Source organism: Bufo bufo, chromosome 5 (assembly GCF_905171765.1).
Source record: "Bufo bufo chromosome 5, aBufBuf1.1, whole genome shotgun sequence".
In the NCBI taxonomy this organism is placed as follows: Eukaryota; Metazoa; Chordata; class Amphibia; order Anura; family Bufonidae; genus Bufo; species Bufo bufo.
Genome location: NC_053393.1, coordinates 278,366,524 through 278,382,194, shown reverse-complemented (window position 1 = coordinate 278,382,194; position 15,671 = coordinate 278,366,524). Strand labels below are relative to the sequence as shown.

At 43.9% G+C, this 15,671-nt stretch overlaps 1 protein-coding gene across 1 annotated transcript in view; it reads left to right on the top strand.

Annotated features, from left to right (window-relative positions):
- Positions 1–15,671, top strand: part of GALNT1 (polypeptide N-acetylgalactosaminyltransferase 1) — a 616,072-nt gene that overhangs the window by 332,128 nt on the left and 268,273 nt on the right. The window contains exon 5 of the mRNA XM_040431282.1: positions 6,102–6,309. Within this exon, the coding sequence (XP_040287216.1) occupies positions 6,102–6,309 (208 nt within the window). The remainder of the gene's footprint in view (positions 1–6,101; positions 6,310–15,671) is intronic.

Sequence of the window (15,671 nt, the reverse complement as noted above, 5' to 3'; positions counted from 1 at the left end):
GATTGCTGAGTGCATCCGGCAGTTTTGTGGATCTAGTCCCTGGGTGAGTCGAGCTCAAGGGCTATAAATGTGTGTCATAAATGACTAGAACTACCCTCATCCATAGGTATCCACTCATATACTGCAGTATATGAGTGGATTCCTATGGATGAGGGGGGTTATAGTCCTATTTAATATAAACACTAGGGACAGTTCTGTAATTGGCATGTGTTTATATTAAATATGACTATAAACCCCCTCTTCCATTGGAATCCACTCCTATACTGCAGTACATGGGTGGATTCCTTTGGATGAGGGGAGTTATAGTCATATGCCAATTACAGAACAGTCCATGCACAGTGTTTATATTAAATATGACTATAACGGTGGGTCATCCACAGATCCCCCCCCCATAACGGTGGGTCATCCACAGATCCCCCCTTCATAACGGTGGGTCATCCACAGATCCCCCCCCCCCATAACGGTGGGTCATCCACAGATCCCCCCCCCATAACGGTGGGTCATCCACAGATCCCCCCCCCCCATAACGGTGGGTCATCCACAGATCCCCCCCCCATAACGGTGGGTCATCCACAGATCCCCCCCCCCCCCATAACGGTGCTTCATCCTCCACAGATCTCCCCCCCCCCCCCCCCCCCCCATAACGGTGCTTCATCCACAGATCCCCCCCCCCCCAATAACGGTGCGTCATCCACTGATATTCTCACCTACAGTGTCCCCATGACTATGAAGGACACAATGTTGACAGTTCTTTTATTACTGTATTTTGTTGTAGAAAACTACCGTACTGTAGTCTCCTGCTGCATCCAAATTTAGAAAGATGTCAAAGCAGAAAAGGTTTTCTTATAAGATCCCTTTCTAAACTGGAGGTAATAAAATGCACCAAAGAACATGGAAGCGGGGCAGCTGGGAGACATTTCGGGCCGCCTCCAACTGAAAAAATGATACGGGAGTGGAGGAAGCAGGAGGATCAACTGCAAAAAGCAGATAAAAGCAAACACACTTTTCGTGGGCGTACTGCAAAATGGCTACAGATTGACGTGGAAATTAAAGAGTGGATCACACGTCACAAACAACGGCTTCTCAGTATCTACAAAAATGATCATATATGAAGCCAAGCGTCTAGCTGTAGAGAAAGGCATTGATGAGTTCACTGGATCCCCATCATGGTGCTTACAGATTCATGAGGGCATGTGGCCTTGCTATGAGCACCAAAAATAGAATTGCGCAAAAAAGAATATGTCCAATGGCTATGAAATAGGCCAGATTGGGAATATGGATGAAGTCCCATTAACCTTTGATGTTCCATCGAACAGAGGCGCCTAAACCGTAATGTTGAAGACTTCAGGACACAAGAAAACCCATTACGCGGTTGGATGGGACCAAACTGCCACCAATGCTGATTTTCAAGAGGAAAAACATGCCAAAAGAGGCAATTCCAAGAGGCGTAATCAGGGCTGGCCTTAGGTGTTCAGGCGCCCTGTGCGAGCTAATCTTGTGCCCCCCCCGGTTAACCTAAACATACCCAAAGAGGAAAACAATCTTTGTAACAAACAGTTTTTTTTTATTACAGATAATTTAAGTGCAAGTGCAAATAAGTACAGTCATACCCAGTGTCACCCATAGCCAGTCTCCTGCCCCCCTTAAAGGGAACCTGTCACCGGGATTTTGGGTATAGAGCTGAGGACATGGGTTGCTAGATGGCCGCTAGCACATCTGCAATACCCAGTCCCCATAGCTCTGTGTGCTTTTATTGTGTAAAAGAACTGATTTGATACATATGCAAATTAACATAAAAGAGTCATATCTTACTTGTGTGACCAGAGAAGAGTCATATTTTCAAGCTCTGACTCATCTCAGGTTAATTTGCATATGTATCAAGTCGGGTTTTATACACAATAAAAGCACACAGAGCTATGGGGGACTGGGTATTACGGACATGCTAGCGGCCATCTAGCAACCCATGTCCTCAGCTCTATACCCAAAATCCAGGTGACAGGTTCCCTTTAAGCATACCCTGTCACCTTTGCCCAGTCCCCTGCCCCCCTTTAATCATACCCAGTGTCACACATAGCCAGTCCCCTGCCCTTCTTAATCATACCCAGCTTCAGCCTTACCCAGTCCCCTGCCCCCTCAATTAGACCCTGCCCCCCTTAATCATACCCAGTGTCAACCAAAGCCAGTCCCCTGCCCCTTAATCATATCCAGTGTCACCCTTATCCAGTTCCCTGCCCTCTTAATCATACCCAGTGTCTGTCACCCTTATCCAGTCCCCTGCCCCCCTTAATTAGACCCTGCCCCATTTAATGAAAGATATTTGGTAAAAAAACTAAAACAATAAGAACAGGTACTCACTATTTGAAGTCTTCTGCTCCCTCCCTGTCTGCAGAGCACCGGCCGCCGCCCTCACACATTGAGCGGATCCTTCCGCAGCTCTCTGTGAAGGCGCAGCACTTGGACGCTGCGCCTGTGCCCTTAAGCTCCTCCTCCACACTCCTGAACCTGACCTGGCAGCTGCAGCGGCTCAGCTCGTCAGGCTCGCCTCACACAATCTCGGGCCAAACTGCTGTAAGAGACCGACTGCGAGCTGTGTCGGCCGCCAGCCGCCCCTGTTGCCATGGCGCCCTGTGCGGCCGCACAGCTCGCACACCCCAAAGGCCGGCCCGGGGCGTAATTGTGCATGTACACGACAAAGGGTGGATGGAGGGCTTCTGAAGAAACCGGCCCTACTTGTGCTTGACCATTTTAGGGCATATATCGGTGAACCCACAAAAAAGAGGTTCAAGGACGTGAACACTCATCTAGCGGTAATTCCTGGGGGACTTACCAGCCAGTTGCAACTTCTGGATGTTTAAATCAACAAGCCATTTAAAGTTTTTATAAGAGAGGAGTGGAATAAATGGATGGCTGTTGGGAATCACAATCTCACACCCAGTGGACGGATGAAAAGGCCCACTATCACCCAAGTCTGTGAGTGGGTGAAGTCTTCATGGCTGTCAGTGAAAGATGAAACAGTTCTAAAATCCTTCAAAAAATGTGGCATCAGTAATGCCTTGGATGGTTCTGAGAATGGTGTCCTGTATAAATACACTAGTGATAGTGATGCCACTGAGCTTGAGTTTGGACAGTAGTGAGGAGTTTTTGGTGTTTCCAGATGACTAGAGGTGTATTGTTCTAAATCTTTTCTCATCTGTTAGCGTTAATTACAGTAATAATGGTTCTAAAGAAAGCCATATCAGCATAGCTTATTGAGGGATCAGTACTGTCAAACCAATTTCATCAGTTTCTATGAGGAGGTAAGTTCTAGACTTGACTGGGGTGATTCAATGGATGTCATTTATCTTGACTTCTCCAAAGCGTTTTGGTACAGTGCCTCATAAAAGGCTAGTATATAAAATGAGAATGCTTGGACTGGGTGAGAATGTCTGTATGTGGTAAGTAACTTGCTCAGTGATGGAAAACAGGGGGTAGTTATTAACAGTACACACTCAGATTGGGTCACTGTCACTAGTGGGGTACCTCAGGGGTCAATGTTGGGCCCTATTCTTTTCAATATTTTTATTATCTTGTAGAAGGCTTGCACAGTAAAATAAAATTTTTTGCAGATAACACTAAACTCTATAAAGTAATCAACACAGAAGAAGAGAGTATACTACTCACTTGAATGGGTCTGCAAATATGGAAGATACGGTTCGGTGCGGAACGGAGGCACGGATCGGAAGCCCACTGAAGCACTATGGAGTGCTTTCGTGGGTTTTCTATCCGTGCCTCTGCACCGTAAAAAAGTAGTGCGTGCAGTACTTTTTAGCAGTGCGCACCATCTGATGCAGAACGCGGACCCCATTCAGTCGTGTGCATGAGGCCTAATACTGACATGGAAAAGTACTTAGTTGTTTAAGTGGGCAGCAAACTTAAAGGGGTTGTCTGGGATTGGAGACATGGGTTTACATGTACAATGGTCCCCTAAATATAATATAAATATTCATGCCTGTGCTTCCCTTACCAGACATTTCTGATGGCCCTTTTTCACTTCACAAATTTTCAGGCGGAGGTATAGTTGCGGCAGGAGGCGGTATATGATTTAGGGGGGTGGCTGCATGGAGGAGCAGGCACACACTCGAAACAACGCGATGCTGCGCTGAGACCCAGAAAGCATCAAGACAGGAAGTTACCGCACACAAACAGAGAGGTAAACAATCAGTGGGGGACTGTAGGAGCCCTGCTGAAGTGTAAAAATAGCTAAAAACATCTGGGGGGACCTTCAAACCGCTATTAATAGTGATTTAACTGTTTTTTTAAAAAAAATCTTTATCCCGGACAACCCCTTTAACTGAGACCAGTGCAAGATAGCTGCTGCCTAGGCCAAATGATTATGGGGTGCATCAAAAGGGACATAGATGCACACGATGAGAACATAGTCCTGCCAATTTACAAATCAGTAGTCTGACTACACATGGAGTATTGTGTACAGTTCTGGGCTCTTGTGAACAAGACAGACATAGCAGATTTAGAGAGGGTTCAGAGGAGGGCAACAAAAGTAATAACTGGAACGGGTGGGCTACAGGGACGAGAAAGATTATCAAAATTGGGGTTATTCACTTTAGAAAAAGGAAGACTGAGGGGAGATCTAAAAACCATGTATAAATATATCAGGGGTCAGTACAGAGGTCTCTCCCATCATCTATTTATAAGCAGAACTGTGACATTATCTGCTTCTGGAGGAAAGAAGGTTTGAACTCAAACATAGAAGAGGATTCTTTACTGTAAGAGCAGTGAGACTATGGAACTATGTCTGAGGAGGTGGTGATGCTGAATTCACTAAAAGAGTTTGAGGGGCCTGGATGTATTTCTGGAGTGTAATAATATTACAGGTTATAGTTATTAGGCTAGTTTCACACTAGCGGCAGGGGACGCCGGCAGGCTGTTCGGGCGGGTGAACAGCCTGTCGGATCCGTTCCGCTGCTAGTTCACGTGTGCCACCCGGACTGGCTGAAGTGGATGGACAGGTGTCTTTTTTCAGCCTTACACACTATGTTACTATGTTAGGGTCCATTCACACGTCCGTTGTTTCTTTCCTGATCTGTTCCGTTTTTTGCTGAACAGATCTGGACCAGATCTGGACCCATTCATTTTCAATGGGTCCTGAAAAAAATCAGACATTGAGCTGTTCGTTTTTTTCCAGGACCCATTGAAAATGAATGGGTCCAGATCTGGTCCAGATCTGTTCAGCAAAAAACGGAACAGATCAGGAAAGAAAAAACGGACGTGTGAATGGACCCTTACTCTCCCGTGTTCCTAGGTTGCCTTCTATATTATATTGTCTGGTTATACCTGTTTTCCATCTGCTTAGTCTGCAGCCATAGTTCCAGGAGATTTACATTTGTTGTTCAGTAAAATACAGTAGCATTAGCATGCGGATAAACATTAGTTGTTGCCAACTGATTTATGCAGTATCTTAAAAGTATGCCTCATATTTTATACCATTATGTGTATGTTGTACTACTGCAGTATATTATCCTCTAAAAGCATTGATCTAGGGGAAAATGCCCCATGGAGGGATTATACATCTCCACATGGAATGTCTATGATTTTAATGTATGGACCTCTAGTGACTCCATATACCACTGCACAAGGTCACTTCATGAAACTTTTCAAAAATGAATGATTAGTTATTAATACTTTGCCAAGCTCCTGCTTTCTGTTCAAAGGGGGTATCCAGGTAAATATATTAATGACTTCTCCTCAGAATAGGTCATTATTATCACGTCAACGGGGGTCCAAGTCCCAGAACCCCCGCCAATTATCTGTTTCAGGGAACTGCTGTGCTCACGGCAGCTTTCCAAGCACAGTGCTTTATGCTGTATAGCGGCTGTGCTTAATAGCCCCATTGATATGATAGGAGCTGAGCTGCAACTATGCGGAGGGTAGGTCATCAATATCTTTTCCTGGATAATCCCTTTAAGATTGTTATTTTAAGTACCTAACTCCTTAAACATGGTGTCTGCTTTGTTAAATCTGTATGCACAGTGCTTATATTTTGATTAGTTATGTTGTATCTAGTTATCTAATTTTTCATTGAGGCAGTATTCATTGTTTTCCAGATTTTTTGAAAAGGCCACTAGAAATATATGTCAGAAAATTAAAAGTACCAATACATGTCATTCGCATGGACCAGCGATCAGGGCTGATCAGAGCCAGGCTTCGAGGTGCAGCTGCTTCCAAAGGACAGGTCATCACATTTCTGGATGCTCATTGTGAATGTACAGTAGGATGGCTTGAACCATTGCTGACACGAATCAAGCATGACAGGTATTCATAATACTCATGGTTTATGTTGGCTCCTTTCATTGATCAGAATTATTTCACGGTTTTGCATCTTGAGACTTTACTTCAGTAAGCGTACAGCCACATGGTCAAGTTTCTGCATGCAGTTTTGGTAAACAAAACCAGGAGTGAATAAAAAAAAAAAAAGAAAGAGAAATATCTGTTTATACTTTTTATCCCTTTGTGATACACTGCTGATTTTGGCTTCCAACACTGCATGCATCTACCTGACCGTGTGAATGTACCCTAAGTGGAAACATTTATATCCATTTGCTATCAGTCTGATCTGATTGTGTGCAACTGATACAGTTTGCATGACATGTTAGAGTTTATCCAGGTATATAAAAAGTATTTTTTCGTTCTAGACTGCACTGCAGTTTTCCATGTGTTTTTGCCAGTCAGCGTGGTGATCTTGAGGTCCATAACTTAGTATAGAAGATTAAAGGAATTTCAAGATCTTAAATATTGATGGTCCGTTTTTGGAATAGGCCATCAATATTTAATCAGTGAAGTTCTAACTTGTGCTGATCAGCAGAATGAAGACTTCTACATTTGTACTGTATAGCAGCTCAATCTCATTCAAGTGAATGCAATGAGCTGCTGTAAACATAAACATGATTGGCTAAAAACAGACAATTCAAAAAAGTTAACACATATAGTGGTGGTCTGGAGGCAGGATAAACATATGTAAAGTGCTAGTGCAATAATAAGGTAACTGGCGGTAACGTTATGTAAAAGAACAGTGTTGCTATAAATCACAGCTATTGAATATATGTGACTGAAAAAAGGCTAATATAAACATGGTTTACTTGGAACCTATGGGCATATATGAGTAGATAAATAAGTAATATAAATCACATAATCAAAATAATAATACCATCCAAAAATGAATGATCCGGCACTACAGCAGGCCACCACCATGCCCCGACGCATGTTTCTCAGTCAGCTTTCTCAAGGGTAACCGTTTTTATATCACCATATTCTGACCCCCATAACTTTTTTTTATAGTTATGTCTACTGAGCTGTGTAGGGGCTCATTTTCTGCTTTATAATCTGTACTTTTTATTCATACCATTTTGCCGTGTTTGTGACTTTTTGATCACGCTTTATTAAATTTTTTTGAGTAAGATAACTAATGAAAAAATGGCAAATTGCCCATTTTGACAGTTTTTCCCGTTACGCCATTCACCGTATTGGAAAAATATTTTTATATTTGAATAGTACGTGTGTTTTCAGTTGCGGTGATACACATTATTTTTATATTTGTTATTTAGGTAATATATATTTTTTTGTAATGATTTTGAAGTTCATATGAGCCTATAAAAATCTTTTCTTTTTTTTTTTTTGTTTTCATCATTCTCTTTTTATTTATCAAAACAAAGAGCAAATGAATATATAAACAGATGATCTTCAGGAAAGGCAGGACCAGTGCAACTGGTCAAAAGGCATTACATTGAGATTCACAAATATGACATATAGCAATATCTGGACTATGGGTCAGCTGACCTTGCTTATCACGCATCATGAATCTTAGGATTTCTAAAACAGTCTCGTTTCCAAGATCTGAGCAGACCAGAAATCAACAAAAAGCACAAATAAACAGAAAAAGGGAAATAGTCGGACATGTTCACATCTTAATCTTAACTGACATTGACATATATTGTGTTACTACTTGGTGTTGTATCTACAGTCGTGGCCAAAAGTTTTGAGAATGACATAAATATTGGAAAAGTTGCTGCTTAAGTTTTTATAATAGCAATTTTCATATACTCCAGAATGTTATGAAGAGTGATCAGATGAATTGCATAGTCCTTCTTTGCCATGAAAATTAACTTAATCCCAAAAAAAACTTTCCACTGCATTTCATTGCTGTCATTAAAGGACCTGCTGAGATCATTTCATTAATCGTCTTGTTAACTCAGGTGAGAATGATGACGAGCACAAGGCTGGCGATCATTATGTCAGGCTGATTGGGTTAAAATGGCAGACTTGACATGTTAAAAGGAGGGTGATGCTTGAAATCATTGTTCTGCAAAGAAACGCGAGCAGCCATCATTGCGTTGCATAAAAATGGCTTCACAGGCAAGGATATTGTGGCTACTAAGATTGCACCTCAATCAACAATTTATAGGATCATCAAGAACTTCAAGGAAAGAGGTTCAATTCTTGTTTAGAAGGCTTCAGGGCATCCAAGAAAGTCCAGCAAGCGCCAGGATCATCTCCTAAAGAGGATTCAGCTGCGGGATCGGAGTGCCACCAGTGCAGAGCTTGCTCAGGAATGGCAGCTGGCAGGTGTGAGCGCATCTGCACGCACAGTGAGGCGAAGACTTTTGGAAGATGGCCTGGTGTCAAGAAGGCCAGCAAAGAAGCCACTTCTCTCCAAAAAAAACATCAGGGACAGATTGATCTTCTGCAGAAAGTATGGTGAATGGACTGCTGAGGACTGGGGCAAAGTCATATTCTCTGATGAAGCCTCTTTCCGATTGTTTGGGGCATCTGGAAAAAGGCTTGTCCGGAGAAGAAAAGGTGAGCGCTACCATCAGTCCTGTGTCATGCCAACAGTAAAGCCTCCTGAGACCATTCATGTGTGGGGTTGCTTCTCATCCAAGTGAGTGGGCGCACTCACAATTTTGCCCCAAAACACAGCCATGAATAAAGAATGGTACCAAAACACCCTCCAATAGCAACTTCTTCCAACAACAGTTTGGTGAAAAACATTGCATTTTCCAGCACGATGGAGCACCGTGCCATAAGGCAAAAGTGATAACTAAGTGGCTCGGGGACCAAAACGTTGACATATTGGGTCCATGGCCTGGAAACTCCCCAGATCTTAATCCCATTGAGAACTTGTGGTCAATCCTCAAGAGGCGGGTGGACAAACAAAAACCCACTAATTCTGACAAACTCCAAGAAGTGATTATGAAAGAATGGGTTGCTATCAGTCAGGAATTGGCCCAGAAGTTGATTAAGAGCATGCCCAGTCGAATTGCAGAGGTCCTGAAAAAGGCAAAACCACCAAATGTGGGATAAGCTGCCTGTGTCCTCGAGGCACCTCCAACACTTACTTGATTTACTTAAGTGAATTGTTTACAGGAATTCAGGCGTGCGGTACCATCTAGTAAGGGTTTTAAGTGAATTCTCTTGTACCCGGGCACATCTGGAGAACCTATGTGAGTGGGACAATATGAAAGATCTACTAGACTCTTCTAATCTGATGCCTAGCTCGTGTTCCCAATCCCTCAAGTAAGAAGGAGGTTGATTGTCTCTTTTCGCCATGATCTGTCTGTATATCAGTGAGAGACTCTTAGGTGGCAACTTTGGTAATAGGACCATGGTCTCCAGCTAAGTGGGATCCGTCATCAGAAGATGTTTGGATGACTTAAACCTCTTGCACGTGGCCTCAAAGTCCCATCTTTGTATAGCAGTACCTACCCTCGTTGCCTCGCCAAGGAGGGACTTGTAATAATCAGAGGAGGCTAACAACCTCGAGAGATCACCCAATCTGAGCTCCGAAACGGAGTCCCACACCAGATTAGTCTCAACCACTCTGTCAGAGAGCACATGAGGCAACGCGTCCAGTGCGGTTACTGGGGACAAGCGGCTGTTACTTAGATTCAGCGCAGGGGACTTCTGGCACCAAATAATAGTGCTTCTGGTAATTTCACTTATAAGCCCTGAGGTGCCTGGTGTAGGAACTTTGTGCCATAGCAAATGCTCACTCTGCTTCCCTAGAACCGCTCTTTCCATACGCACATGCAAGAGTGCATCTCTCGGTCTGACCAAAGCTAGCCATCTCTCCAAATGTATAGCCTGGATATAGGCATATATATCTGTAAGTGAAATCCCTCCCTGTTTCCTCTTCCGCATGAGTAGAGAGTAGGGTAATCTAGCTTTCCTATTGGCCCACAGGTATTTCCCCATAATGGACCTCAACTTGTCTAGAAAAGATTTAGATACGGAGATTGGCAGGGAACTAAGTACATATAACAGCTACGGAAGGATGTATGTAGTTAACATGTTTTTCCTACCTATCCAGGATATCCTGGGTATCAAGGATTTGTTCAAAAATGTTTGTACTTTCGCTACTAGGGGAGAGTAGTTTAAACGAATCATATGGGCGGGGTTAGCTGATATCAACACCCCTAGATATTTAATAGCAGAGGTAGGCCATTTGAATGGGGATATTTCTTTAATCCATCTCAGTTGGGTGGGAGTTAATGAGACGCCCAAGGCCTCAGATTTCTCAAGGTTAATTTTAAAATTAGAGATCTCTCCAAAGGCCGTGAAGGTATCTAATACCCGTGGCATGGCTTCACTAGGATTGGTGATCATCAGTAACAAGTCATCGGCAAAGGCCGCCATCTTGTGCATGAAGCCCCCTAGTTGGACTCCTTTGATGGCAGAGTCCTGTCTAAATTTCAGCAGCAATGTTTCTAGGACTAATATGAAAAGAGTTGGAGAGAGGGGGCATCCCTGTCTTGTACCGTTTCTAATTATGAAAGGGTCGGACAGGGACCCATTTACCATAATGCAGGCCGTGGGAGCTGAGTACAAAGAGAAAATAGCTGCTATGAATTCCGATGGGAAACCAAAAGCCATTAACGCGCTACGCATGTAAGTACAACTTACTCTGTCGAATGTCTTTTCGGCATCGGTCCCCAGTAGGACTAAATGCATGTTTTTCTTCCTAGCATAACAGACAGCGTTCACCACCCGACTAATATTATGTCTCCCCTCTCTACCTTGCATGAATCCCACTTGTTTCTCTCCCACAAGCCCAGGTAACAAACCGGATATGCGGTGACTTAACATCTTAGCCCACCACTTTAGATCCGTATTAAGGAGCGAAATCGGTCGGTAGCTTCCACAAGCCTCTCGATCTTTCCCCTCCTTGGGGATAACAGTAATATTTGCCTCCTGGGCCTGTGGAGGAAGATCTGAACCACGCAGTAGGGAATTACATTGAGCCCATACTTTACTAAGTTGTGTATCTGCAAATTTTTTATTGTATACTATAGGGAGACCATCAGGCCCTGGGCTTTTCCCTAATGGAATACTATGGAGAACCTTAGCAACTTAATCTTCTGTAAACGGTTTTAATAGGTCTGTTTTATCCTCGACAGATAAGGTAGGTATGGCAATGGATTTTAAAAAATCATCAATGCGGGATTACAAATGAAGATTCTCATGGGTTCTAGTCCCATCATTCTCCAAGTTATAAAGAGAATTATAGAACCTACAGAATTCCTTCGCAATTGCCGGGGTTGCGGTTAATCTAAGTCCTTCTTTAGACTTAATTACTGGGATAAAGGATTTATTTCTCTGAGACTTCAACAGGTTCGACATTAATTTGGAACTCTTGTCCCCATGGGAGTAATATTTAAAACACAATGCCTGAAGTATTTTAGCAGATTTAACATTCAGTTTATCCTTCAGTTGAGACCTAAGGGATTTAAGCTGATTCAATACCTCGGCAGTCTGAGCTTCTTTATGTAATTTTTCTAAAGTGGAAATTTCCAAGAGCAGGGAGTCTATAATCTCGGTCCTATGTCGTTTAACTTTAGTTCCTAAGCTGATAAGTTCTCCTCTTACTACCGCCTTGTGGGCTTCCCACAAAATCCGGTCCGAAGTCTGGGGAGACTCATTGAGACTAATGTAATCCAAGAGTACCTTATTAACACGTTCCCTGTGTGCATTCTCCTCTAACAGATTGGTGTTCAACCTCCAAGACCAGGACTTCCCAGGGATGTCTCTAATTTGTAACTTCATGCTCACAGGGGCGTGATCCGAAATTGTGATAGACCCTATGGAGGTATTCAAAACCGAAAATATAGCGTTATTAGAGAAAAATAAATAATCTAGGCGCTGGTAAGTGCCATGGACTTTGGAGAAGAAAGTAAAGTCTTTAACCTCTGGGTGAAATTATCTCCATTCATCAGATAATCCCATGTCTGCCAGAGCCGTCTGAAGTCTGCGCTTTTGTTTCTCTGATAGATGGGGTGTGACAGACGTGGAATCAACCACATGATCCAACGGGAGATTGAAATCACCTCCTAATATTAAGATGCCTTTCAGTGAAGCTTTTCAAGGAATCAAACATCTGAAGGAGCCATTTAATCTGTCCCTTATTCGGGGCGTAAATAGCAGCCAAAGTGACCATTGTATTTAGGATTTTCCCTTTAAGAAACAAAAACCTTCCATTGGGGTCTATCAATTTCGCTGTTACCTGAAGGGGGAGGATTTTACTCAGGCCAATGGAGACGACTCTTGATGCCGAGGAGTGAGTGCTGCCATTCTGGGAAATGCTTACTAGTCATATTGGGAAAATGGTTGTGTCTATAATGTGTCTCTTGTAAAAATACTATGTGGCGAAACCAACCTCGCCACTGTGTTTTGGAGGGGGCTGTTTGCCAGCCTCCTGCCCCAGGATTATGGCCCATACTAACTTTGAAGGAGAAGACAGACCGGCCATGCTTGCGGCCGGCCAAATGTGACTTCCATGGAATTCGGGAACCCCTGCTTGGATCTGGGTGATTTTTGGGATATGTTGTTCACCCAGATCAGAGCTATCCATGGATGTATACATTATGGGGATGTGTGGGGTTTTGAGGTGTTTTCTGTGTGTTGGGAAAAATGTGTGTTTTCTGTCTGGTAGTGATTAAGTTAGCCCATTACGTTTGGTAATTGTATTTTGTGGATTGCGTCTCAGACAATGCTAGTGTGTTAGTTAATTGCGTCTCAGACAATGCTCATTGTATTTTGTTGATTGCGTTACAGACAGAGGGAAGGGGATTTTGTGTACAATTGCTGGGAGGGTTTCAATACTATAAATGCATGTGATTGGCTAAAATATTAACTGTCAGTCTTTTACAAGGGCCCCAGGGGGAGTGTCCCTTGCTAGGAGACCTGCATAAAAGGCTGAAAAATAACCCATTAAATAGTTCCTGCTTTGCCCCTTTATGAAGTCTTGGCTTATGTTTGGGGGATGGGATAACTACACTCTTGGGGATTGCTATATCATAATACTCCCCTGAGTATAAGCTCTTGTAAGAGCTGGTTCCTGTCTCTGCATTTAGGAGAGGTTCACCCACTGGAGCCTTGGCGTAGGTCCAGGGTGGGTAGGAGACGGCGAGACCTCCACCAAGCTTCAGCGGTTCGTGGGGTCTGCAGTGCTGACGGTGTCAATTGGAGTGCTTGGAGTCCTCTGGAAGCACTAGGAGCATTTATCAACGGAGGTACCCGGTCGGAGTGCTAGGTGTTCCGTTACATACTATATCTGGATTTTCCTTCCTAAGCGTATGATAAACCTGACTAAGTTTCTGTGGAATATTCATTCCATTCACATTAAGCGAGAAAAGTGTGATGTGCGCCATGTCATTGTATCATTGCACAAGCACCTAATTCCATTCTATTGGTTGTGAACCATGTTACTCGACTCAGAAAAACTAAGTAACAAGACAATAAAACAGTTATTAACAAGGTGAAAGGGCACAGGGGCCCCATAGGCGCAACATAGCGCAGTAGAGCCGAGAATTACTGAAGATAAGAGATTATGGGACATAGGTAGAGTCTTCTATAAAAATCGAGTTCTTCCATTCACCCGATCTCTTATGTTAAATCATATATTTTGACCAATCTGATTCAAAAAGCTAAGCTTAGGAACTGATAGGCGGGAGGTGTGAGCTGGTCAAGACTGCTGTCCTACCATCTCATGAGAACATGTGGCAATGCTAAAGCACCAAAACCGCCCCTCACTTCCAAAGCATATCATATTAAGCATTTGAGCAAAGTGCAACAAGAAATGTGAGCACTGGCAACCCCTAAATCTAAACAACATAAGGCACTTTTATAGCAAAGTGGAGATAACTTATCTCACTAGAACTAGGAACGTCATTGAGGAAAGCTGGACCTGAGAACGTTAAACACAATAACCTCCGGATTCAATAACTCAGTCCCCTGCCTGCGGCTTCTTCTTCGGTTGCTTTTGCTTGGACATTGCTTGCCATGGCGCCAGGGCAGTAACCTTTCCATGTTGGCAGAAGGAAACCATGATGGGACATCAAGCGGGGAGATCTCAAGTGCCTCCCAAATCTTGGGAAGGTTATCTGGGTGGCGGATGACTATCTGTCGGCTGTTAATTGTGGTGCTAAGGCCAAAGGGGAAAAGCCACCTCATGGGGAGCCTCCTCTCCCTCTATTCAGCTGTAATGGGCTTCAGCACTTTACGTTTAGCTAGGGTGCTAGCGGCTAAGTCCTGAAACAGCAGGATTTTGTTTCCTTCAAATAGGACATCTTCCCGTTCTCTCGCTGCTTTGAGTACCGCAGCTGTGTCGAGGTAATTCAAGAGGGCACATATTGTATCCCTAGGCGGGTCACTTGCTGCAAGTTTCAGCCTGTGCGCTCTTTCTATGGTGATGTTTTCGGCCCGCTCTGCACCCACAAGTATGGCGAATATCTGCCTTACACTGTCTGTCAGTGCCTCCGCTGCTACAGATTCGTGAATGCCCCTTAGCCTCACATTTTTTATTCTTCCTCTATTCTCCTGGTCTTCCAGGTGAAGAAAAACGCTGTTAACTTGGAAGCTGAGTGATCTTATTTGGGTTTGGCGTCCCTTACTGTGCTGCACCAACACTGTCTGAAAGTCCTCCAGCGCCTCTACCCAGGGCCGGCGCCACCTGTAAGGCGACCTAGGCAGCCGCCGTGCGGTTTAAAAAAAAAGCGTTGCCGCAAGTTTTTTTTTTTTTTTTTTTTTAATTTATAAGTACGGCGGGCCTTTACCCTTACCCTTTATTTATAAGTACGGCGGGGGAATGAGAGTGACAAAGGAGGGGGAAAATGAGAGTGACAAGGAAGGGGGGAGAGAGTGACAAGGGAGGGGGGGGGGGGGAGAGAGTGACAGGGAGGGGGGGGGGGGGGAAGAGAGTGACCAGGGAGTCCCCAGAGCCAGACTGCAGCCAGAGACCAGATCATCTTATTGTCCTGGTGGTAAGTAGACAATGCAAAATGTTTTTTATTTAATTGTTTAGTTATTAATACTACATTGGAAACTAATTTACCTCACATTAAGGCTCCATTCACACGTCCGCAACGTGTTTTGTGGATACACGGAGCCGCGGATCCGCAAAACACGGAAAGCGGCAATGGCGTTCCGCATTTTGCGGACCGCACATTACCGGCACTAATAGAATATGCCTGTTCTTGTCCGCAATTGCGGACAAGAATAGGACGTGTTCGATTTTTTTGCGGAACGGAAGTGCAGACCCGGAAGTGCGGATCCACAAATCCGTGTCCGGTCAGCACATCATGCTGCCCCATAGGAATGAATGGGTCCGCAATTCCGTTCCGCAA